This window comes from Mercenaria mercenaria, chromosome 18, assembly GCF_021730395.1.
Source record: "Mercenaria mercenaria strain notata chromosome 18, MADL_Memer_1, whole genome shotgun sequence".
In the NCBI taxonomy this organism is placed as follows: Eukaryota; Metazoa; Mollusca; class Bivalvia; order Venerida; family Veneridae; genus Mercenaria; species Mercenaria mercenaria.
The window spans coordinates 43,416,708-43,444,605 of NC_069378.1; the positions used below are offsets into that span (position 1 = coordinate 43,416,708).

A 27,898-nucleotide genomic window follows, 5' to 3' on the forward strand; every position below is an offset into this window, starting at 1 on the left:
TTCATGAAGATCCATTGAAAAACATGGCCTCTAGAGAGGTCACAAGTTTTTTCTATTATTTGACCTAATGACCTAGTTTTTGAAGGCACATGACCCACTTTTAAACTTGACCTAGATATCATCAAGGTGAACATTCTCACCAATTTTCATGAAGATCTCGTGAAAAATATGGCCTCTAGAGAGGTCACAAGGTTTTTCTATTTTTCGACCTACTGACCTAGTTTTTGACCGCACATGACCCAGTTATGAACCTGACCTAGATATCATCAAGCTGAACATTCTCACTAATTTTCATGAAGATCCATTGAGAAATATGGCCTCTAGAGAGGTCACAAGGTTTTTTCTATTTTTAGACCTACTGACCTAGTTTTTGACCCCACGTGACCCAGTTTTGAATCTGACTTAGATATCAAGATGAACAGTCTGACCAATATTCATGAAGATCTCATGAAAAATATGGCCTCTAGAGAGGTCACAAGGTTTTTCTATTTTTAGATCTACTGACCTAGTTTTTAACCCCACGTGACCCAGTTTCGAACTTGACCTAGATATCTTCAAGGTAAACATTCTGACCAATCTTCATGAAGATCCATTGAAAAATATCGCCTCTAGAGAGGTCACAAGGTTTTCCTATTTTTAGACCTACTGACCTAGTTTTTGACCGCACATGACCCAGTTTCGAACTTGACCTAGATATCATCAAGGTGAACATTCTGACCAATTTTCATGAAGATCCATTTAGAAATATGGCCACTAAAGAGGTCACAAGGTTTTTCTATTTTTAGATCTACTGACCTAGTTTTTGACCCCACATGACCCAGTTTCGAATTTGACCTAGATATCATCAAGGTGAACATTCTGACCAATATTCATGAAGATCTCATGAAAAATATGGCCTCTAGAGAGGTCACAAGGTTTTTCTATTTTTAGATCTACTGACCTAGTTTTTAACCCCACATGACCCAGTTTCGAACTTGACCTAGATATCATCAAGATGAACATTCTGACCAATTTTCATGAAGGTGCATTGAGAAATATGGCCTCTAGAGAGGTCACAAGGTTTTTCTATTTTTAGACCTAATGACCTAGTTTTTGATGCTACGTAACCCAGTTTCGAACTTGACCTAGATATCATCAAGATAAACATTCTGACCAATATTCATGAAGATCTCATGAAAAATATGGCCTCTAGAGAGGTCACAAGGTTTTTCTATTTTTAGACCTACTGACCTAGTTTTTAACCCCACGTGACCCAGTTTTGAACCTGACCTAGATATCATCAAGGTGAACATTCTGACCAATTTTCATGAAGATCTTGTGAAATATATGGCCTCTAGAGAGGTCACAAGGTTTTTCTATTTTTAGACCTACTGACCTAGTTTTTGATGGCACGTGACCCAGTTTCAAACTTGACCTAGATATCATCAAGATGAACATTCTGACCAACTTTCATAAAGATCCCATGAAAAATGTGACCTCTAGAGTGGTCACAAGCAAAAGTTTACGGACGGACGGACGACGGACACCGCGCGATCACAAAAGCTCACCTTGTCACTTTGTGACAGGTGAGCTAAAAAGGGCAAGACAGAAAGCAGACAGAAAAGAGGGCAAGACAGAAAGCACAAGAAAAGAGGGCAAGATAGAATGCAGACAGAAAAGAGGGCAAGACAGAAAGCAGAGAGAAAAGAGGGCAAGGCAGAAAGCAGAGAGAAAAGAGGGCAAGGCAGAAAGCAGAGAGAAAAGAGGGCAAGGCAGAAAAGCAGAGAGAAAAGATGGAAAGACAGAATGCAGACAGAAAAGAGGGCAAGACAGAAAGCAGAGAGAAAAGAAGGCAAGACAGAAAACACCTGAAAAGAGGGCAAAATAAAATGCAGACAGAAAACACGGCAAGACAGAAAGCAGAGAGTAAAAGAAGGCAAGACAGAAAGCAGACAGAAAACACGAAAAGGCAGAAAGCAGAGAGAAAAGAGGGCAAGACAGAAAGCAGAGAGAAAAGAAGGCAAGGCAGAAAGCAGATATTAAAACTGATGTTTGTTTCAGACCTAACACAAAATGGACCACTAAATTCAGTAATTGAAATCTTGACCTCTGCACAGTTCTGTGTCTTCCACACATATTGGCTCTATGCACAAAATATTTTAAAAACTGCTCAAGGTAAGTAAAACTTAAAGGCAAAGCTCTATTCATGAAACCTTAAACTTTCATGTATGACCTTGACCTTTGCAATGAAGGCTGAAGCTTAAGCTAGCTCATTTTCCTTTCATATGAAGAACATTAAGCCCCTCAAAAGTTGGCAAACATAGAATATGGACAAGTAAACCATTAAAAGTTGACCTCCAATTGTGACCTTGACCTCTGAACTGAAATTCCAAAGCACACTACTCACCAAAGCTAGGAGAGACAACATTCTGAAATCTCAAAATTGCTCAACATATATGTATGTCATGGAGCACTCTAAAATATGGATAGAAAGGTGCAAGATCATTTCCAAAATCAAACAGTTTGTAGAATACAGTTACCTGCTTGCATGATCAAATCTGCAAAAAACATAAAATCCAAAAGGAATGTTGTCTTCAAATTAATCATTAGTCCAAGACTTTCATTAAGTTTAATATTGTCTTTATCTATATTTTTGAAATAAAAGTATACAAACTATTTTTTAACACCAAAGTTCATACAGACCAAAGAAACTGAAAACATCTTTTTTCCCCCAAGATTTCCCATAGATTTCTTTGACTTTTATCTGATACTGAAACAGTTAATGGTTTATCATCATTAGGTCAGTGTACCCTAGCCAAAATAGACCATAGTTTTGTCTGTTTTCATCAGAGTGGAATAATCTCTAAAATCTTACAGGATAATCTCTAATCTCTTCATTCTGTTTCTGACTCATCCTCCACTTTCCATCTCAAAAAGCAATTTCTCATAAATTTTCATGCAGTTATATGGGGATGGCTCCAGTGGCATCTATACAGTTTAAATATTTTTAAAACAGAGAGCAATGAATATTTAATGTAAAAATCATGTATCATCAGAAGCAGATCATTTTTTATATAATAAGACAGTGTTCTATCTATTGTTAAAAGCTTCTGGGTCCAAAGTTAGAACTATTAGACCAGTCTAAAACCTCCAACATCTGCTTGGATATTACTGACCATAATTTTGAAACTGACCAATAGCAAGCTTGTATTCAGAGACTGGTTCCTAAACCTTCAATCAAGTTTCAGAATGCAGCATAGCTATTGGTCAATTTCAAAAATCAACCAACTAGGTGTAGGAGTTTTGGAATTGTTACAAACCTTGTCTCAAGACTCAGTTTTGTACTTTAGGCAGTGATAATTTTCTTCAAGTTAAAAGGAGAAATCAATTTGTTGAGAAAGAAATTGTCACAAACAACATTACTGCATGATGATGCACTAAGCTTTTTTCTGGCAGATATGTGAACCAGTCAATTTATGTAGGTTAAGACTTAAGACGAACCATTTGATCAAACTTAAGAGGAACCATTTGAACAAACTTAAGACAGGTCCATCCCGGAATGTTGCCGACCAAGATTTTCAAACAAGACAGTGAATCAAATATGATTAATAATTAAAATGCATCGCTTTATGGGTCAGGACATGATATATTGCATGTAGGTACACATTATACAAGTCAAATATGCCCACGGGCAGAATGTCGAGCCAGCCAGCTGTTAAGAGTGACCTTGACATTGGACCTAGGGACCTGGTTCTTGCGCATGACACTCCGTCTCATAATGGTGAAAATTCATGCCAAGTAACATCAAAATCCCACCATGCTTGAAGAAGAAATGCTCCAGACAAACTTCAATCTGACCTTTGACCTCCAACTGTGACCTTGACCTTTGAGATAGGAACATGGGGTTTGCGCAAGACACACCTTCTCATTGAGGTAAACATTCTTGCCAAATATAAACAAGATTGGTCCATGCATGTCAAAGTTATGGTACGGACAAAATCGGAAGGACGCATGCACGGACGGATGCAGGTACGCACATACACCGAAAGTGGCAACTGTATCGAGCTCACTGTAAGCGGGCTCGACAAAATTTGCATCTAAAGGAACCCTTATGGTATATTATACTGGTATTTGTTTTTCCTGAAACATTCTAGATCATAATCTATTTTCAAGTTCTTTCACCTGGTAACAAAGCATAACAACTTACATCAGGAAATTATATATACTGAGGTCAAAATCTGGGGGAAAAAAACCACTTTTTTTTTGCAAAATGCAGGCAACAGTTATCACTCAAAAAAAAAAGAAGAGCTGGAGGGAAAGATAGAAAAACAGCCAGTTCATTTTAAGAATGATTATCCTCAAATCACAAACATGCCAATAATTATCTCCAGAAAATGCCAGGAAAAATATATCACTTGCTTGAATTCATCAAAGATCATAGAAAAATATATAGAGAGACAGGTATATTAGATATAACATAGCAAACATGTAGAACAAACTAGCCAGGCAAACATGTATGATAATGATCTGTAAATAAACTCACCTGTACTATGTAACATGTGGAAGCCTACTGTTTTGTGCAAATATCATACCTTAGACCTAAGCTAACAGACTGATAAATAAATACTTGTCATAAAAATTTGAGGTTTTTGTAATTTTTCTTTTATCTTTTTTAATAACGACAATTGTCAGTCCATTTTAGAGACTCGATCTCTCAGTAAATTTATTCAATATCATAATGTTGGACCAAGGATATAAACAGGTTACATTCACACAATGACTATTATGAAAAATATAATAGTCTAGTAGCTAGTCTAAGCGTACCTGAATAATCAGATGATCTGTTTAATTCTGACCAATTTTGAACCATTATTTAACTATGAGTGGTCATTGTACTTCTGATCAATATCATATTTTTTGAGAGAAACAAGTGCAACAGTGCCTTGATATAAAAAAATCTAACAGAGCTGCTAAAACAAAACCTCTTGAGATGGTGTCATGCTGCCAAACCAATCTTTCAAAGCATTAAAATACCATCTTGGATAACAATGCCTTGTTGCCAAATAAATCTTACAAAACATTAAACAGGTCCCAGAAAAGTCACAAATTAGCAATATAGCTAAATCTAGCTATATATAGCTGGAAGTACATGTAGTTATAATAAAACCAATACCAATAAGGCAAAATATGTCAAAACAAGATGCAAAATGGTCATAATATGGTCCTAAAGGTTTGTAAGATGAAAGACAATAACACAAAACCAAGATCTTTGTAGTCACTTTTTCAATAACTGCAGCAGTATTTTGCGATAAATCATCATTGAATTTTTCACTTGTGATAATCTTCGTGTATATGACAAATTTGTAATAAATGACTAATCGCAGAAATTCGCAACATGTATTGAAACTGAAACTGCATAGATCTCCATTCTTTGTGATTGTCTTTTGTCTCATAAACCACTTGAATGGGATAATAACTATTTTATATTTGATATTCACACATTTTGAACAATTGTTATTGGTTTTATAGCTATTTCTAGCTATATATAGCTAGATTTAGCTATATAGCTTATTTGTGACTTTTCTGGGACCTGTTAAACAAAAAACATTGGACAGTGCTTTGTTGTCAAAACATTCTTGCAAACTATAATGGACAGTGCCTTGTTGTCAAAACATTCTTGCAAACTATAATGGACATTGCCTTGTTGTCAAAAAATTCTTGCAAACTATAATGGACAGTGCCTATTGTCAAAAAAGTCTTGCAAACTATATTGGACAGTGGTGCCTTGTTGTCAAAACATTCTTGCAAACTACACTGGACAGTGCCTTGTTGTCAAAACATTCTTGCAAACTATATTGGACAGTGCCTTGTTGTCAAAAAATTCTTGCAAACTATATTGGACAGTGCCTTGTTGTCAAAAAATTCTTGCAAACTATATTGGACAGAGCCTTGTTGTCAAAACAAGCTTACAGATCATTTCAAACAAAACATCTATGACAGTGCCTACCAAAAACAATCTCATAGAGTACTTAAACAAAAAGCATCTTAGACAGTGAAATACTACCAAAACAATTTTACAAAACAATATCTTGGACAGTACAGTGTTGCCAAAATACACTTTCAATACAGTGTATTTTGCCAAAACTATCTTACAGATAGTGCCTTGGGCAATTAAAAGAAAACATTTTGGACAGTGGATTCTTGCAGAGAATTGAAACCAAAACATCTTGGGCAGTGCCTTAATGTAGCAAAACATACACAGAGCATTTGAAACCAATTAACATCTTTGGCAGTTCCTTACTGCCAACACAATCTATTAGAGCATTTAAAACACTTTGTGCCTTGTAGCCAAAACAATCATTATGAGCATTTAAAATAAAACATCTAAGATGTCAAAACAATCTAACAGAACATTCAAAACAAAATATCTTGGACAATGCCTTGTTGCTGAAACAGATTAATAGTATGTTTAAAAATTGTTTCTGACACTGATCTGTTGCCAAAACAATCTTAAAGAACATCTTATTGCCTCAGCACCTTAGTGCTAAACAGTCTAACAGAGCACTAAAAACACAAAATCTTGGACAGTGCCTTGTTGCCAAAACAGATTAATAGCATGTTTAAATGTTTCTGACACTGATTTCTTGCAAAACCAATCTTACAGAACATCTTATTGCCTTAGTACCTTACTGCTAAACAGTCTAATGGAGCAGTTAAAACAAAACATCTTGGATATTGCCTTGTTGCCAAAACAATCTAACAGAACATTTAAAACAAAACAATTTGGACAGTGCCTCATTGCCAAAACAATTAAAACAATGTTTCATGGACAATACCTTGTTGCAAAAATAGCATAACTTGTATAGTTCATTTAAAACAAAACAACTTGGACTGTGTCTTGTTGACAAAAATGTTTCACAGAACAACAAGGAACATATTGAATAGGACATAATAATTGCTGCCAAAGAATCCAAAAGAACATTTAGGACAATATCTTGAACAGTGAATTGTTGCCAAACAATGTTATACAAACATTTAAAACAGAAAATCTTGGTCATGATTGTAGTGCCTTGCTGCCAAAACAATCCAACAGCACATTTAAAACCAAATATCTTGGACAGTAAATTGTTGCTAAACAAACTTACAAAACATTTAATACAAAACAATTTTGACAATGTCTTGATAGCACATTATCTAGACAGGCCATGATGTCAAATTATCTCACAATACATTAACAACAAAATAATCTTTGACAATGCCTTTATGTCAAATTATCTCCCAATACATTTACAGCAAAATAATCTTTGACAGTGCTTTTATGTCAAATTATCTCCCAATACATTAACAGCAAAATAATCTTTGACAGTGCCTTTATGTCAAATTATCTCCCAATACATTTACAGCAAAAATAGTTTTTGGCAGTGCCTTGATGTCAAATTACAGCAAAATAATCTTGATACTGCCTTATTGTCAAATAATCTCACAGTATAATATCTGAAAATGCCTTGCTGACAAATAATGAATCTGTTGGAAAAGTAAAAAAAAAACCATTGCATGAGACTACGTACTACATCAGCTAACTTAATTTTAAATCAATTATATTTCTTTATATATTAATACCCCATCTCTATTACTATACAAGCATTCAGAGCAAAACCCGAAACTATATCATTTACAATTTTAGCTTTTTCTATGTTTTACCACATCTTCACCCTAAACTAAAATCTGTTTCTCCTTTTCATATGTAAAACATTACAATTTTCCCAATAGGAAATGTTTGATGACTCAGAAGTCTCATCAAAATAGAAGCAATTATGAGAACAGAAGGCCAGGCCTGTCTACCAGAGTAATATTCTCACAGACAGATTTTTCCACATCCTAGATTAGCTAAATTTCCCCAACATTCCAAATTAACTTCGAATGTAAGATTATCTATTCCATAATTAACTCAAATTAACTTAAGGGTGGTATTATAATTAGCAGAAGCTTGGATTAGGAGTTTACTTCATGTCTAAGATGTAGTCCATTAGTCAAAATCTTATATAACAAATGGAATTTGTATGCATTTACTATACAACACTATTATTATATTTGTACCACTGATTTTCAACCTGAAATATTGAAATACTGAACAGAAATTTTAACTTTCATATACTTACAACTTGTTTTCAGTAAGAAATTCAACTTTTCCCAACATTAACTTTCAACAAAAGAATATTATGATTTTTCCTTCTATCTTGCCTCAACATAAAGTCTGAACAAATAAAATTACCCCTTTCACCTTTTCAACTTGTCTCAACATAAAGTTTGAACAAATAAAATTACCCCTTTCACCTTTTCAACTTGTCTCAACATAAAGTTTGAAAAAATAAAATTACCCCTTTCACCTTTTCAACTTGTCTCAACATAAAAGTTTGAACAAATGAAATTACCCCTTTCACCTTTTCAACTTGTCTCAACATAAAGTTTGAACAAATAAAATTACCCCTTTCACCTTTTCAACTTGTCTCAACATAAAGTTTGAACAAATGAAATTACCCCTTCCATCTTTTATCTTGTCTCAACATATATCAAGTTTGAACAAATGAAATTACCCCTTTCACCTTTTCAACTTGTCTCAACATAAAGTTTGAACATATGAAATTACCCCTTTCACCTTTTATTTTGTCTCAACATAAAGTTTGAACAAATATGAAATTACCCCTTTCACCTTTTCAACTTGTCTCAACATAAAGTTTGAACAAAATTTAATAAAAAAAACAAAAACAAGAGATCACAGAGTGATCTTGGCGCCCACCAATGTGCCATTTTGGAGTGTTCCAAATTTCAAGACTTACTGACTAGCTCAAGGTCAAATTTCATTTCCGTACACAACACTGTGCATGTGGTCCAAATTCGAAAGCTGTAGCTTGAGAAATATGAAAGTAGGTCACTAGATCAATCTTAAGGTCAAAGTTTAATTTGGTACACAAAACTATGCAAGTGGTCCAAATTTAAAGGCTTAGCTTGAGAAATGTGTAAGTAGGTCACTAGGTCAAAATCAAGGGTCAAATTTCATTTCAGAACACAAATCTATGCATGTGGTCCAAATCTGAAGCCTGTACCTTCAAAAATGTGAAAGTAGGTCACTAGGTCAATGTCAAGGTCAAAGTTTGTTTCGGTACACAATCCTATGCATGTGGTCTAAATTTGAAGCCTGTAGCTACAGAAATGTGAAAGTAGGTCACTAGGTCAATCTTAAGGTCAAAGTTCATTTCGGTACACAAAACTATGCATGTGGTCCGAATTTGAAGGCTGTAGCTTGAGAAATGTGAAAGTAGGTCACTAGGTCAAAATCAAGGTCAAATTTTATTTCAGAATACAGAACTATGCATGTGGTCCAAATTTGAAGCTTGTACCTTCAAAAATGTGAAAGTAGGTCACTAGGTCAATGTAAAGGTCAAAGTTTGTTTCGGTACATAAAACCATGTATGTGGTCCAAATTTGAAGGCTGTAGCTTGAGAAATGAGAAAGTAGGTCACTGGGTCAAAATCAAGGTCAAATTTCATTTCGGAACACAAAACTATGCATGTGGTCCAAATTTGAAGACTGTACCTTCAAAAATGTGAAAGTAGGTCACTAGGTCAAAATCAATGTCAAATTTCATTTTGAAACACGGAACTATGCATATGGTCCAAATTTGATACCTGTACCTTCAAAAATGTGAAAGTAGGTCACTAGGTCAAAATCAAGGTCAAAGTTTTTTCAAGTGCACAAAACTATGCATGTGGTCCAAATTTGAAGGCTGTAGCTACAGAAATGTGAAAGTAGGTCACTAGGTCAAAATCAAGGTCAACTCATGTCAAGGTTCATCTTGCCACTCAAAAATATACATGTCCAAATTTGAATGTTGTAGTTATTGACAAGAAGATTTTAAAAGCTTTTCCCTATATAAGTCTATATGAACCATGTGACCCCCGGGGCGGGGCCATATTTGACCCTAGGGGGATAATTCGAACAAACTTGGTAGAGAACCACTAGATGATGCTACATTACAAGTATCAAAGCCCTAGGCTTTGTGGTTTGACAAGAAGATTTTCAAAGTTTTTCCCTATATAAGTCTATGTAAACCATATGACCCCCAGGGTGGGGCCATATTTGACCCTAGGGGTATAATTTGAATAATCTTAGTTGAAGACCACTAGATGATGTCACATACAAAATATCAAAGCCCTAGGCCCTGTAGTTTTGGACAAGAGGTTTTTCAAAGTTTTTCCCTATACAAGTCTATATAAACCATGTGACCTCCAGGGCGGGGGCCATATTTGACCCCAGAGAAATAATTTGAATCATCTTGGTAGAGGACCACTAGATAATGCTTCATACCAAATATCAAAGCCCTAGGCTCTGTGGTTTTGGACAAGGAGGTTTTCAAAGTTTTTCCCTATATAAATCTATGTAAATTATAGAAATAAACAAAGGGCCATAACTCACTCATAAATTGTTGAACCAGTCTGATTTTCAGGGGGACACAACTAGGGTACCAATACATCATTCTGACAAAGTTTGGTTAAAATCCCCCCAGTAGTTTCTGAGGAGATGCGATAACGAGAAATTGTTAACGGACGGACGGACGGACGGACGGACGGACGGACGGACGGACGGACGGAATGACGGACGGACGGACCACGGACGCAGAGTGATTTTAATAGCCCACCATCTGATGATGGTGGGCTAAAAAAAAATTAATGAAATTACCCCTTTCACCTTTTATCTTGTCTCAACATAAATAAAGTTTGAACATATGAAATTACCCCTTTCACATTTCAACTCCACAACATAAAGTTTGAACAAACGAAATGACTACATGTATTTTACCCTTTTCAACTTGTCACAACATAAACTTTCAACAAATTACCCTTTCACCTTTTCAACTTGTCTCTGAACATAAAGTTTCAACTGATGAAATTACTATTTCACCCTTTTCAACTTGTCAAAACATAAACTTTCATCTTTTCAACTTGTCTCTTAACATTAAGTTTCAACTAATGAAATTACTATTTCACCCTTTTCAACTTGTCAAAACATAAACTTTCATCTTTTCAACTTGTCTCTTAACATTAAGTTTCAACTAATGAAATTACTATTTCACCCTTTTCAACTAATGTCTCAACATAAACTTTCAACAAATGAATTACCATTTGTCTCAACATGAATTTTCATAAATGAAATTACCCCTTCCGCCTTTTCAACATGTTTCAACATAAACTTCTATAAATGAAATTACCCTTCTACCTTTTCAACTTGTCTCAACATAAATTTTCAACAAATAAAGACTACCAAAAGAATTCCCTCCTATCTGTCTCAATTTAAAAATCTTTTCAACAAAAGATTTAACCACATATAAAAAGTTACCAAGTTTGATTTACAAAGCAACCAAACACAGAGGTTAAAGGCTTATCAGTTATACTGATTTACATGGGTCATGTCTTATCTGCACCCTACTGTCTTTTCTTGTCTGTCTAGAAAATAACCTGCCACCAGCAAACAAAGGAAGAGTAAGAAAATTATCAAAATTATCTCTTATCTCAAGTACTCACTGAACAGCAGCAACAATGCCAAAATGGTGCTGTCATCCTAGCCCCCACAAACACTTACAGATACTTTAAATGACATTTCTGTTTCTTTAACATATATTATTTTCATAGATTGTCTTCCATTATAATTACTGAAATAAACTTAAAAGATGTGTGTAAATTTTGCACAAAATCATGCAGATTGCGTAAGTATTTGCCACCTTTATGTAAACAAACTTGAAAATCCCCAACCCACCCACCCACTCAAAAAAAAAATCATAAATAAATTTAGCTTTACTGACATTTAGGCTTGGCTTATCATAATGTTTTATTTCATGATCTGATATTCCATAGTTGTCATCATCCCTGGACAGCAACCAGTCAAAATCTGTAGGCCTGTCCTAAACTTCATAATTGATTAGTATTATTAGTTGACTAAAATAAATTAAATCTAGAAAAAGATCTTTTTGAACCATAATAGGTAACATCATAATTTTTACTAAAGTAGACAGAATGATGTGCACCCAAATTTAGCGGACATCTAACAGTAAAATAAAATAGACTCAATGATCCCAGGACCAGAAATAATAACACCTCAAAGTACTGATGGAAACTTTTACAAAAGTCAACCCCCAACCCCCATAGCATGTATGAATGTGTACTGTTGTGAATAAAATCTATAAGATGCAACCAAGCAAAATAATAGCTGACTCAGTTTGATTCAGATTGAGTCTGTTCATGAGAGGTAATGGAAAGCGCAAGACACCCCCTCACGCCCCCCTAGCACTGGCTTTAAGTGGTACTCTATTACAACGATACTGAATGGGGACGACCGAGGAAACTACCACAGATCATGGCGGTGGGATGCATTCCGAAAGACCAGACGTTTTATATAGCAAGAAAAGGAAGGAGGCCTGAACTGTAGAAAGATAAACATGCAGACTACAACATAACCACACAGATTACAATATAACCACACAGATTACAATATAACTACGTAGACTACAACATAACCACACAGATTACAATATAACTACGCAGACTACAACATAACCACACAGATTACAATATAACTACGCAGACTACAACATAACCACACAGATTACAATATAACTACGCAGACTACAACATAACCACACAGATTACAATATAACTACGCAGACTACAACATAACCACACAGATTACAATATAACTACGCAGACTACAACATAACCACACAGATTACAATATAACTACGCAGACTACAACATAAGAAGGCACTACATAACTACGATGACACACACAACAGAAGACACATAATTACGATGAAATAATTGATGTATTATAATTGGAGTGAAGAAAAGACGATGTGACGAAGGAGGAGGGAATAATTGCAGCAACAGTTGCCCATATGGTATCAACCGGTGGCGACTATAAACAAACTCAACAACACACGATACTGAATGGATTCCATGATCCCAAAGGACCAGGAAATATAAGTGTTGATATATTATAAGTGGCAGATATATATATCCCAAACCAAAATACAAGCATGCGGCAAGCTTGTGAGAAGTTTGCCATAAGCTTGCGCAAGCTTACAGCAATCTTAAAAAGATTGCAGCTATGTAATATGAAGCTTGCGGATGCTCGCATAGAAATTAATTTTCGCGGAGAAGTCTTTCTTCGCAAGCTTGCAGCGAGCATCCTGCGATCTTAATACTATTTAAGGTTGCGACTAAGCTTGCGATAGAAATTAAGTTTGCAGATAAGTCTTGCTTTGCAAGCTTGCAGCGGGCATCCTGCGATCTTAAGACTATTTAAGATTGCAAGATTGCGACTAGCTTGCGATCCTGTAACCTTTTTAAAACTCTTTTAGTTCACTGATACATATAAAAGGGAGGTAATATGTTAAACCATTAAAATTAAACTTTTTATGTAAAAAAAAGTTGTTTTAAAAAAATATTGTCCCTGACTGTTAAATCTTCATCTACTTAGCACTAAAAATATTGTTTTATGAAAGTGCGAAAGTTTTACAAACTGTGCAGTTTGTCAAATTGAAGGAAGTATATATTAAATTTTTAGACTTTTACATTATTAAAACTGTCTCAAAAACCTAAGTAAGGTTTAGGAAGATAGTATAGTTTACAAGCTTGCAGGCAACCTTGATATGACTACAAGGTTGCAGGAGGCAAATGATTTTGTCTACACCCTGTGTTTAAGCTTGCAAGATTGCACAAGCTTTCAATCTTGTTATGATTGTGTAAGTTTGCAAGATTGCGCAAGCTTGCAATCTTATTATGATTGTGCAATCTTGCAAGCTTGTAAGATTGCTAGGGTTCCAATCGCAAGCATGCGCAACCTTACAAGCTTGCAAGATCTTAAATAGGTTGCAGGAAGCACGCAAATTAGTTTGCGCAAGCTTAAATTATGGTTGCGATTGTTCCAATCACAATCTTGCTGCATGCTTGTTAAGATTGCAACTGCAATCTTGCTGCGACCTTAATGCAAGCTTAATTAAGCTCGCCATTTTGGTTTGGGAGTGTTATATAATAAGTACTGTAAAATCATTTAATTTCGTGGGCATGAAATTTCATGGTTTTGGTTAAAACAGCAATTTCGTGGGGATATGAATTCGTGGATTTCAACTTTTCAACATAAGATGAATGGGAATTTTACTTGTTCATTGGGATTTAAGTTTGTGGATTGACTAAACCACGAAATCCACGAAAATTAATCCCCCACGGAAATGAATGATTTCACAGTATGCAACCAAGCAACAATAAAATGCAGTCCTGTCTACCACAAACAATAAAACGCAGTCCTGTATACCACAAACAATAAAATGCAGTCCTGTATACCACAAACAATAAAACGCAGTCCTGTATAGCACAAACAATAAAACGCAGTATACAAACAAACAACAAAACGCAGTCCTGTATACCACAAACAATAAAACGTACCACAAACAATAAAATGCAGTCCTGTATACCACAAATAATAACATGCAGTCCTGTATACCACAAACAATAAAATGCAGTCCTGTATACCACAAACAATAAAATGTACCACAAACAAAAAAATGCAGTCCTGTATACCACAAACAATAAAATGCAGTCCTGTATACCACAAACAATAAAATGTACCACAAACAATAAAATGTAGTCCTGTATACCACAGTCACTGGCCTTTAGCAGCTTCCAAAACTGGTGTTTTTTTAGAAAAACTTTGTTATTAACAGAATTTATATTAATATGATTCATCTCACCTTTGAAAAAAAAAATTAAAAAGAATCAATCTGACCTTGACCTTTAAATGTGAACATTTATTAAACTGACATTTTGATGATTGTGCATTACTTTTTATGATGACTGTGCCAATTTTTGGCATGTAAGGTCAACATTTTTTGCCGGTCAACAGTTTGGCTACTGTTCAGTGAAGTTGGAAGCTGTATCGTGGGAACAGAAATTTATGGATTTCAAAATTAAAACAGACAATAACAATAGCAATGATATTAATTTTGTTCAATGAGACTGATACAACCATTTTTATGCCCTTCATGGTTGAGTAAAACCTAAAAATCAAATCCAAAGAAACAAAATAAAAATGCCCATTTATTAATTGATCTTCGAAAGTTGCAATCCACAAATGAGCCGCACCATGAGAAAACAAACATAGCGCATTTGCAACAAGCATGGATCCAGACCAGCCTGCACATCCGTGGCTGGTCCGGATCCATGTTGGTCACAAATCCACTATGTTGGTTTTCCCATGGCACGGCTCAATTATGTTGTTCACAAGTGAAAGATACCTTGATACAAACAAAATTAATTAGCTTTTTATTCCATTCTTTGACTAAATTTACCATAATTTCACTGTTTTAATATTTTTCACTGTGAAAATACCAAATATATTTCACTCCAAAATTTTGATAATTCACTGAAAAGCATGTTATAAATCAATACTCACCTGTATAAATCTTTTCACAAATATTTTAAATTTCTTGATCACAATGCTCATACAGTCACAAAAAGTAGAAATAAAAACAATAAGTTCTGTTTATACCACAAACAAATAACAAATCTAAATGTCATAAAAACACTGCAAAAATGTCAGAGGAAATATCCTAAACACATCCACTTATCTTATTACCAAATGTCATTAACATATGCAGTGAATGAGGATAATTCAATGAGCTCTTCTGCTCCTAGGCGGCCATTTTGGATTCCAGAAGGCTGACTGTATGCCGGAAAATTGGCACACTCTCAATAGATTAGGTCTGGGTGCATCTCTTACTTCAATGGAAAAGATGTTAGGTCAATGGAAAATAAATCTCTGGTTCCAAATCACCGCAGTGCTGTGTCCTAAATATAAAATTTTGTGTTCCAAACAATGTGTTGGCTTGGTTTAAAGTCTTTCCAACACAATTTAAAGGTCCACAACGCTTTAAATTTTTATCTTATAAACAGATAAAACAGCTTTGTAAATAACTGCATGGTCAGAAAAGCACTACCTTTAATATTGCTTTTTGTTTGTTTGTTTGTTTTGGGTTTAACGCCGTTTTTCAACAGTATTTCAGTCATGTAACGGCGGGCAGTTAACCTAACCAGTGTTCCTGGATTCTGTATCAGTACAAACCTGTTCTCCGCAAGTAACTGCCAACTTCCCCACATGAATTATCAGAGGTGGAGGACTAATGATTTCAGACACAATGTCGTTTATCAAATAGTCACGGAGAACATACGCCCCGCTCAAGGATCGAACTCGCGACCCTGCGATCCATAGACCAATGCTCTTACCTACTGAGCTAAGCGGGCGGGTTTAATATTGCACATGAACTGCTATAGTAAGAGCCATAAAGGGAGGTAATAAAAAACTGATAGAATCAATAAAACATTCTAGTATATTCAGCAATATTCAAACCTTTGACAAATGATAATGATAGCATTTATTGGAAAGAGAATTTAACAAGAAAGTAATCTATTTTATGTTCATAAAGGAAAATGTGGCAGCAACATTTTATACAAAGGTATTATGAGCCTTTAAGGATATTACGTTGACTTTCCAAGAACCCAGGTACACCTCCAATCCCTATTGGCATTGGTAGGCACCTGGGTTGAGCCATGGACATTCTTTAAGCCAGCTTGCGGTTTCAAACCCCTAGTCACAAACACCTTTAAAGCCTTAAACACTCAGCCATAGAGGTACCCCTTAATGTAAAATCTGGAATATGTAAATTTGAAGTGAATGACTGGAATAAAATGTTAATCAAATGCAAACAAGAAGCTGCGTTCAATAAACGCTTGATGCCCCCGGTGGCATCCTTGTCGATACAAAGCAACCTAAGTCCAAAACTAGGTCAAGGTCAAACTGAGGTCAGGTGATGTTTGAAGATGAGGAATGGTCACAGGTTTCATCTGTATTAGTATCAATTCATTCTTGTAAGAGGTATTGATGCTAGACGAAACGGTCCCATTTGGTTAACCAAGAGATGGCCCATATAAAGCAACCTAAGTCCAAAATGAAGTCATGGTCAAGGTCAAACTGAGGTCAGGTGATATCTGAAGATGTTCACAGGTTACATCTGCATTAGTATCAAGTCATTCTAGTAAGGGGTATTGATGATAGACGAAACGTGTCCAATTTGGTTAACCTCGTACGGACAGACGGACAGGACGATCACTATATGCCTCTCGCATCAGTAGATGCCGGGGGCATAAAAACTCAAGTTTAAGTGCCCTTGGCATTGCTGTGCTTTAATTCTTAGTAAAAGTAATTTTGTTACATTTTTAAAACAATTCTTTCCTAGAGAGGATGTACAGGTAAATACCTAGTTTCATTTAAATACTTTAAATATTTCTATCAAAATTGAAAGTCATAATCTATTCAAATATGAAGTTTTGCCTTAAGCATTCAGTGCGACTAGCTGATAAAAACCAAGTAAATGACCTTGACCTTGATCAAAGAGGGCTTCTAGATAAAATTTGTGATTTGTAAAAGTTCATAATTTTAGTAACTGTGACCTTGACAGTCACATCATAATGTGAAGTTTAAACTCAAAACATTCAATGCAACTGAAGTTACTGATTAAAACAGACCAATGACCTTGACCTTTATCACAGTTTATATAAAAGCTCTTGATTGGAGAATTCTATATTTAGTAACTGCTACATCGACCTTCATCATTGCCCATTTAATTTAACGTAAAGTTTCAACTTGAAACAACTGGTACAAATGAAGTTTTCAATCAGCACATATCAATGACCGCGACCTCGAACACATGGTTCTAAGGAAATGAAAAGCCTATCTTTCGATAACATTTGGTTATCTTGATCACTTATAGCCCCTAAACATTACTACTTGTTCCAAGTTCGCTGAAATTTCTGTACTGGAACAAAAGCTTGCATGAATTGGTAAGTAATCATAGATATATCCCTATTTCAAATAAATGCACAATATTTTTTTGGTTACTTCTACAAATTTACATCATGTTTGTCAGAGTTTATTTGAGATCTTTTAGTGCAATATTGGCTGATAGTCCAGGGCAAGGAACACTAATTTGTAATTTTTGTGAAGATCTTGATATTGAAGTTTGGTCCTGCACTAGCCAACTTTACATTATCTGAAATATAGATTTTAGCTCTAGCTATTTTCTAAGCGGCCAGAAAACTTGAATAAGAAATCAAAAGTGTTTTTAAAGGGCCAAAAAATTTGAATAAGATTCTAAGGGACTAAAATACCGATGAACCTGCTTGAACGGCCACCTGTACTAAGTAACCATTTGCTGAAAGCAGCCAGTCAGCTAACTTTCCAGATTGACTTTTTGTTCTAATTTCATCTTGTCTTAAGCAGCCAGATTGTGTTGCTCGGTCAGCATTAAATCTCCCGCACTGAGTGTATGCACACATTGAATGTACACTATTAAACCTATCTTAAACCTATCCCTAACCTTTAGTCAGTATATAGTACATTCAATATGTGCTTACATCCAATAGGGGCAATTTGATGTTGGCATGTGTTGCTCCCTTGACTGGCTGCTTAATACAGGTTTGACTGTATTTGGATTATAGATCTGGTTCATCAGTTTAATGATTATAAATAAACAGTAACATAAATATCTTGAATATTAATTTACACAGACTTGTTAGGAATTCTACTGGACTAAAAACCCTTTCCACTGATTATCCCCCTCCCTTATCTCTTTTGTTTTCACAGAATTCATATAAATATACATAAAGTCTTACACAACTTGGAGATTCACAGACAAAATGTTGTTTAACACTTTATCTCTAGCTTTCAGAACAGCTGTTGATTCCAGATATAACTTTTAATGATTTGTTGTTTTTTTCTTGGAAATAAACAACTAAAGGGGAGTAACTCTTAGACACATAATGATTATGCTTCCATGAGTTAGAGTTCCTGTACAGGTGAATTAATTGTATGTCCCTGTAAGAATAAGGATCCCCCTGGTTGAGTGGTTAAGGTCACTGACTTTGGATCAGTTGCCCCGCAACACTGGGTTGAGATCAAGCTGACTAAAGTACTTGATCTTCTAAAAGAAGATCTGAGAATGACCTATTCACATTTCATCTTTCTGTATATTTGGATTTCCGATATTGCTATTTCTATTTTCGCAAATCTATTTTTATTTGAACCAGTCAGATGACTTGTTTCAACAAACATTTGGATGAACTATCAAAATAGCGTAGAATGTCACATGGTGAGAAAAATGTGTAATCAGTCCAGGGTTCGAACCCGGGACCCCTCGCTTACAGGGTGAGTGCTCTATTGACTGAACTAACCGGCTGCCTGACACATATTCTCCCCTTACGTGACCAAGTCCGTACCGTGACATATACCTCTCAAAATACGAGGGTGCAGTCATGATGTGTTCGTCATAAGAATTATTATTACATACTTGTTTCTATTCCCCGTTAAGTTACACTGGTACCGGAAACGTCAATATTTTTCCATACACTGATGCCTGAATTTCATATCGGGTGTGTGACGTAATTTAGTGTGTGTTGTTGCACTATTTTTTCTATTCAGTTCAGTATGGACAATCCTATTCAGGCTATTGAACATATTTATGATATTTACATAATATTTATACATGTAGATGCGTATGTAATAAAAAGGTTATTATCTTTGCATCGGGAAATATGCACTCGTTCTTCAGCAGAAGAATATTGCACTCCTAAAGTCGCGCAATATTTCCACTGAAGAACTTGTGCATATTTCCCGATACAAAGCTAATAACCTATAATTATTACAAACATGAAAAACCCAGGCTAAATTTAGATATTTTTAACTTCTACTTTCACTTTCAAAATGTTGAAAGCAAGGTTCAGATTGGCTAGCGGAAGGGTCGTCAGAACGAGTCTATCAATAGCACGTCTTCAGATCCAAAGCGTAGCATTAATTGGCGATGTACTTTAGTCAGACTGGGTTGAGATGTGCTATACAGTTGGCCTATAGGTTGGTTGTTCTGGTTGTGCCTGCTCAGAAAAGCTGGAAAGTCACCGTATGACTTTAATTTGTGTACGAGCGACATTAAATCGGCCTCCCATACACCAAACATCTTTATGAATAGAATGCTTTCTCTCTTTGATAAACACCCACACCATGCATGAACACACCCAATACGCACACACGTACGCACAGACATGCAATCCCCAATGTTTGCAGAAAATTTTATAACTAGTTCATGTCATAAGTGAATACCACAACTATGCTAGTAGTGAAATGTATTCAATATATGAAATAAATATTCAAAAAAAAAAAAGGTGCAATGTCCTATATTGTGTTGCAGGGTGGAGGCGATATATATCATATATTTTCACTTTGTATAGTTTTTGAATTCATGTTATTCCTGTCATGCAACTTTTTATGATTCAAACAAAATTACTGGTATCCGTTTCAGTTTTCCTAAAACAAAATAAATGTACAATATACCGTATTTTCCCATATTAAAGCCCCCGGGGGCGTTACATTTTCCAAAGAGGGGGCGTTTATTTGAGGTAAAAAAATAAAAAATGAAAATTTTTACAAAACTTAAAAACATCGTTCAAACTAGCTGTAAAGTGTTTCTGTGTTGTTTAATCCCCCAAAAACGTAATTATTTGGCATCCAATTTAATGCAGTGTGTCTTTTATGCATTTAAATACGGTATCGATACCTCCTGTATTTTGACACGCTCGCGACACTACACATTACGTCATGACCCAAACAGCTGTGTACTCCGATAACATTTTCGTTAGTACATGCGAGTAGCTAATAGCGCAATACACAATGTCAATGTCTTGACACGCTGCTTGTATTTACCGTTTAATTTTCTGTTTGATGATTGGATACGTACCGTACTTAGTACAAATGTTTTGGACTTACCGTACATAGACTGTTTAAAAGTGTGTTTAATTTTTAATACGTTGGACTTTAGTACTGTAAATTACTTATTACATGGACTTATAAAAATGAGGTAGGTGATTTTTTTCCCGTTCTTGTTGACTTTTTTTCCCCCAAAAATGGGTGTGGGGGGGGGGGGGGGCGTTAATTAGAGGGGGGCCTTAATTCGGGAAAATACGGTACTTATCTAAGATTTTGATATAATTCACTCTCAATTTTTATTCAATCATCTATTTGAGTTTCATGAAGAATACTTAAGCAATATGGCAGAAAACTCCAACACAGTGTTACTTCCCCTTTTCTGTACAGTCTAAGACACTGCCACCATGTATAAATTGGACTGAGTTTCTGCCGAGTTATATTTTTCATTATTTTAATTTTGTTGTACAAAGTTTTTATATCAGTAGTTAAATATTATATATTTTGCTTGTAAAACGAGCAAAAAACTTAAAAAATATTGCAGTAATACTAAAATTACTTCTTTTTCTGGTGTTGTGACGCGTACTTGCTCAAAATGTTAACAATGAAATTACTTGACGGTATTTTGAATACAGTAAAAGAATGTGACGAAGTGCATACTGCAAAATATAGATATATTAAATACTTTCACTTTGTTCTTAAAGGTTGTGACATAAAGGAAAGTAAAAACACAACATTCATTAATGTTAATTATTTCAGTAATAGAAAATTTTGCCCCTTTCAGGGGCAGTAACTCTAGAAAACAAAAGAATCTACCCGGTAGCCAGTTTTCAAAAGGAACCAAGGTCTTGTTGTGACTTAAGTTGTGTGTAAGTGTGGTTAAAATCGAATGTAAAATGTCACTTCTATCGTGTTCACAAGGTAACTATTAACAAGTTTTGGCTATTTCAGGGTTCAACCAGGGGCCGTAACTCCGGAACCTATGATTGGATCTGACAGATTCATCATGGAATCCAAGATCTATTGTTGTTAAAGATATTTTGCAAGTTTTATCAAATCAAACCATAAATGAAGTCTCCATATGATTGCAAAAGCCAAAATAGCAAAGTTTGGCCCTTTAAGGGGCCACAACTCTGGAACCCATAATGGGATCTGGCCAGTTTTCTAAAGGAACCGAGATATTATGCCAATACCAGTTGTGTGCAAGTTTGATTAAAATCTATTGCAAATATGGTCTCTACGTGTTCACAAGAAATTGTGGATGGACAGATGGACTATGGATGGATGGACGGACAAAGGATGAACTCAAGGGTTATCACAAAAGCTCACCTTGTCACTATGTGACAGGTGAGCTATAAAGTAATTTGAAGCACTGTTATGCCACAATATAAAACATCATTCTGAAATTTCGTTATGCTACCGGGAGCACAGATTATAGCTGTCCTATTTTCTCTGAATAGGGAGCTAAAAACCAAATTTCAAAAGACTTTATCATCAATATATCTAATTATAAATTATGACATTAAAGGGATTTGTAATGTTTCATGGTTTTTGTGGTTGAATCAATCCACAAAACTTAATCCATAGAAATAAATAAAATTCCCATTCATTATATGTTCAAAAGCTGAAATCCGCAAATTGATATCCCCACAAAATATACATTTTGACCAAAACCACGAAATACAGTTTGGTCGCCAATAGCGGATCTTCCCCAATAGCGGATCACTTTTGATAATAGTTTCTGTATTTTTTAAAAAAGTTTATCAAAGGTAATGAAACTTTGTGGTCATGAATATTAATGTTTTACAATTATGAATACAAAATATTTATTGACTTTTGTTGCTTCTTCACAATCAAGGTCAATGAACCGCTTGACCAAGTATTTGCTCAGCACAGAAACCAACCCTGACTTTGACAGTGAAATTTTGCAGACGACTCTCCCGTTTCTTTTCAACGAAATAAGGTGACCTGAAACCTACATCAACTAAGAGGTAAATCATTATAGACCAGGGGCCACTATCTCAAAGGTACCTTAAGTCCTATGATGTTCGTAAAGGGTTTGTAAGGTATTCGTAGCAGATATTTTCTCTATCTCGAAAGCCTCGTAATTTACGACACGTCTGCCTGTCTGAAGATGAATATGTTTCTTTCTTATTGTACAATGCTGAAACTGTTGTAATAATATTTATTGAAGTTGTCATTCCATTTGTTTGTGTCAACGAACATGAATATATTTCATATAGATGAATAAATTTAGTGCTTTCAGTCCGTTTTTATAAATAAAACGCACAGTTTTTTTTATTTCACAGAGAAGGAAATACATTAACGTTTGTCTGTTTGTTCATCAAGGCTATCGTTTTAATGGTTTGTCAGATTTGCATGGCATTTTAATTGTTAGGACTGTGCTTTAGCTCAAATGGCCGTATTTTGATATGATAAGAATTTAAAATGTACAACTAAATGTTGACTTTTACCACTGTGACAGTTACTGCGGTATATATCTACTGGCGGATGCTATTCGTCAAAATGGTGTTGGAAAAAACGCAAATGTTACAGTCATTTTTTTAAAATCACATTGAAAACTTATGATACATGTTACTTACATATTTTGTATCCATTGAGGTACGTATATCACAAATATGGTTGAAATATCCTATCACGGAATTACTATATCATAGACATTTACCCGTGGACTGTAATAACTGGTGAGACTGAATTATGTTTCGGACTGCCAGCAGTAGAATTCATAACATCGGAAGGAACTGCATTGTACAAGACTATATATTGATTTTCATACTGAACGCTACATGCGCATCCCCGGCTATGGTAGCTTAATAGATAGAATACACAAGACCTCAAAGTAGGTTTGAATACCGAGCGAGGCATTTATGGTTTCCGTGATGATTTGCTAAAGACAATACATCTAAGTTCATTCATTTTCCACCTCTGCATTATGTGGGGGAGTATCTGTAAGGAATCCAGGAATACTTATGCATATTATCTTGAGCGCACAACATCTTATTTCGAGCGCACGACATCTTTATCTCGAGAGCACGACATCTTATCTCAGTGCACGACATCTTATCTCGTGCGCACGACATCTTATCTCGAGCACTTGATATTTTATTTCGTGAATTGTACATCTTATCTCGTGCAAACGTCATATTATTGCGTGCGAACGACATCTTATTTCGTGCGCACAACATCTTATCTCATGTGCTTGACATCTTATCTCGTTCACAAGACATCTTATTTAAACTTTAAAAAAAAAGAAATGCATGTCCTAAACATACCACCGTTAAAATTCACTTAATGTGGATATATTTTCCCATGTTGTTAAGCAATAAACAGCTAGTGGACTATTAGGTACACACGCAGTTGTTCGAAAATGACGTCATTAAATGGATTATCCATGAATTACGATATCGTAACTAATTTACAATACCTTAAGTTACGAGCGCTTTACGAGGGCGTTAAGAGGTGTTTGGAGATAGCAGAATAACGTTACCTTAGTCTTACCTTAGGTTTATCGTAAACCATACCTTAACTTACAATACGAATAAATTTTCGAGATAGTGGCAACAGTATTACCAAGTAATGACTTATAATTTTCTCTTACAAAGATGTTGTAGCTATCAAAGCAAGTTGTAGTGAAGTTGCCATTAGCGGTTAACTGGTGCAGAAGACTCGCTCGCTCCTGGTAAGAAAGGTGGTGGTGGTGTGTTGCCATGTAACTACATTTTCTAAAAAGTAGATATATTGATTATTAATTTGCCAAACTCAGTCAGTTGCTTAATATCATCAAAGCAGGAGGTGAACTGGAAAAAATGTAAAAGATTACAGTATTGGTTAGACTAAAAATGGTTTCTTAAAGGTTATTACCATTTTCATGCTATTAAAAACAGCGAAACATGAAATTTTTTAAGAATGATTCTTCATATATCTAGATTGTTTATTAACCCTTAGCCTGCTAAATTTCTAAAATGGACTGGTCCATCATTCAATTTGGGCAATACCATTTATTATTACTAGGGGTGTTCACTGAAAATTTACTGACTGAATAGCGAACAGTGCAGACCAAGATCAGACTGCACGGATGTGCAGGCTGATCTTGGTCTGCACTGGTCGCAAAGGCAGAATAACTTGCCGCTAGCAGGCTAAAGGTTAAAGAATGAAAAACAGTTGATTTCTGTTATTTTTATGGTTTTAAGATGATCCCCACTCTACAGTGGCACGTGATCCGATATTGGTGAATATGATTCGCTATTGGAGAAAACACCGATCACTTACAAATCAACACTTCTACCCTGTAATGAATCTTTTAAAAACTTTTTTATTCTGTTTTATTAAGGGGATAATAATGTACATTTGAAGATCAGTTGATAAACAGGTTTTGTGAGATGAAATGAATTATCGCTAAAAAACTCGTAAGTGATCCGTTATTGGCGACCAAACTGTATAATGCCTACGAAATAAAATTTTACATTATTTCTTATAATGTAAAAATCAAAAGAAAGGATAGTTATTCTAATTATACTTACAATGTCAATAATATTTTCCTCTACAAAAGCAGAAGAAGTTCTATTGTACGGTTTACTTTCTGTATCCATGGCAACCAACACATCTTCGTTTCTATGGCAACCACATACGCTGACCTTCATTGACTTAAATATCCTTCTAACTCTGAATGAGAATGTTTTACTCATTTCTGATAAACAGAATCGAAATTCTCCTCCAATTTAAATTTTTAACATTTTCTTTTTATAGAAAATCTAGTTTCCAGATTTCGTCCTTTTTGTTGCTGTTGCTGATGCTTATAACAATAAAATTTTGTCTCTGTAGCAACACCTTTGGTCAGCAAAAACCTGACACAATTTCATTACTTTTTCTTTTCAAGCGGAATAATTTCCTTAGTAACTACAACAATAACCTCGTAACAAGGACCTATTTCAATCTACTTCAACAACCTGTCGCTCTGAAGAGGTCTTATTGTCAAAACTAGTCACAAGAGTTGTCACCCTTGCCACTTCCACTTTCTACATTTTTGTAAAAAACGTAAACAAACATTGCTACACTATCATTATTTTGTCACAAATATTACTGCAACTATAAGCTTCTCTCATTTTTTTTTCACCAACAATTACCCATTCAAGTACTACATGATTGTATTCGTAAATTTCCACATTGCTACAATCACTAGTCACTGTCACACAGGACAATAGTTTTTTACTAGATCCTGTTTGTTCCCCTTGATTTTGTTTTTGTATAATCATTTACCCCTAACAACTGTTCCACCAAATTCCACATTTCAAATAATAAATCATTACAATCATTAGCAGCAAGTAGCTTTCAACACCAGTTCTAATTACACTGTTCTCATTACCACACCTCTTTTTTTGTGAACACAACTACTGTACCTAAATTTCCACACTGCAGATATATTTTGTCTACAAATTTTATCATTAAATCTCCAGTAAGTTTCAGCCATATGTTAACTCTTGAGATTAAACTGCCATGCACAGGCTCTTTATCATGTCAGACCATCTCTTTACTTATCTTCAGTGTGAGCTACTGAATAGCCTACAAAAAAATCCTCATTTATTCTGATTGAAAAACCTACAAAAAATCTCATAAAAATGATTAATTTCTGCTTCCTCAGTAGTTTACAAAATCATGGCCTCATAAATGAACCATGTCAGTTTTACTATTAGATATCACTTTTGCAAAAAATTTTTAAATGAGTATTATTTAAACACAAAAGTTATTTCAAGTGATTCTGCCTTTGCGACCAAGATCAGCCTGCACATCCTTCGAATAACAAATGGTATTGCTCAAACTGAATGACGGACCGGTACATTATAGAAATTTAGCATACTTAGTACTTTTAAGATAGTAATATCATACTTTAAACAAAATTTTTCATCCTTTCTCAGTTCTTATTATCTCCCTTTATCAAACACAATGATCTCACAACCATCAACAATATAAAATTCCTCCTGAAACAGTCATGTTTATATAAAAACTGTACACAGCTCTTTCATGGCCTTGCAACTGTTTGTGTGCAGTGCAAATATGAGATTTTTCATATAGCATTAAAAATCTTAACATTCTTGAAGCTAAAATATTTCAAATTCCACACGAAAAGATGCAGTGTTTCATTTATGAATGCTCTATTCATTGCATCAAAATTCTCTACAGAGGAGACATGATTCATGATACAATGTCTTTCATTTAAATTCATGATAAAACAAGAGCACTGCTGAGTGGTGCATACTATACCAGAAGAAATTTGCCAGTCAAATTAAAGAATCATAGGTTAGATATTCACTACCGATAATTAATATTGAGCAGGTGTGTGTGTTTGGGTTTAATGTCTTTTTCAACATTTTTTCAGTCATGTAAACAATGGTGTCTACTTGAAGCAGTGAGCACAATGCCTAACTTTATAGTGCTGCCTCACTGGAATATCACACCGTAGACACGTACGTGACATGATACTCCACCCGGTCACATTATACTGACACCTGGCTGACCAGTCCTAGCACTATCCTAATTTAAGTGCCAAGGGAGGAAGCTACTAGTACCATTTTTTTACGTCTTTGGTATGATGCAAGAAGGGATCGAACCCACGACTTCCCTCACTCGAAGCGGAGTGTTCTACCACTAGGCTACCAAGGCAGTGTAGTTACTGAGTTACTAAATTAATGCAGAGAGATAAAAGAAGACTAGCACCACCACATAACACATCCATCTGATCCCTTTACAAGGTTACGCAACAGTGATCTTTGATTAAGAAACCTCCAGATCAGGAGCATTATGAGCATTATTGCGAATTTGAAAGAATGGATAGTGAATGCATAATTTTTCATGATATTTACCCAATTTCTACACATTTATGACTCATAATTAAAATTTTAAGTTTTTACAGACTGAAAAAAAAAACCCATGCAAGACTGTTAATTCTTTTGCATGCTGAGACAATTACTATATAATAAACTTCATAATTATGACATTGTGGCCCTTTATATATGAGCCGTGCCATGGGAAAACCAACATAGTGGCT

General features: G+C 35.1%; 1 protein-coding gene across 4 annotated transcripts in view; it reads right to left on the reverse strand.

Moving 5' to 3' along the window:
- LOC123538149 (uncharacterized) overlaps positions 1-27,898 on the reverse strand; it is a 73,082-nt gene that overhangs the window by 17,820 nt on the left and 27,364 nt on the right. For 2 of the 4 annotated variants that reach the window (XR_008368404.1, XM_053530372.1), the window contains exon 1: positions 25,377-25,956. The exons of 1 other annotated variant lie outside the window; for it this stretch is intronic. Coding sequence is in view for 2 of the 3 variants with exons in the window: in XM_053530372.1 (XP_053386347.1) it covers positions 25,377-25,541 (165 nt within the window). In the remaining variant the exon portion in view is untranslated. Of the gene's footprint in view, positions 1-15,480; positions 15,706-25,376; positions 25,957-27,898 lie in introns of those variants that run through there. One more of the 4 variants, XM_053530373.1, reaches the window with a different exon arrangement.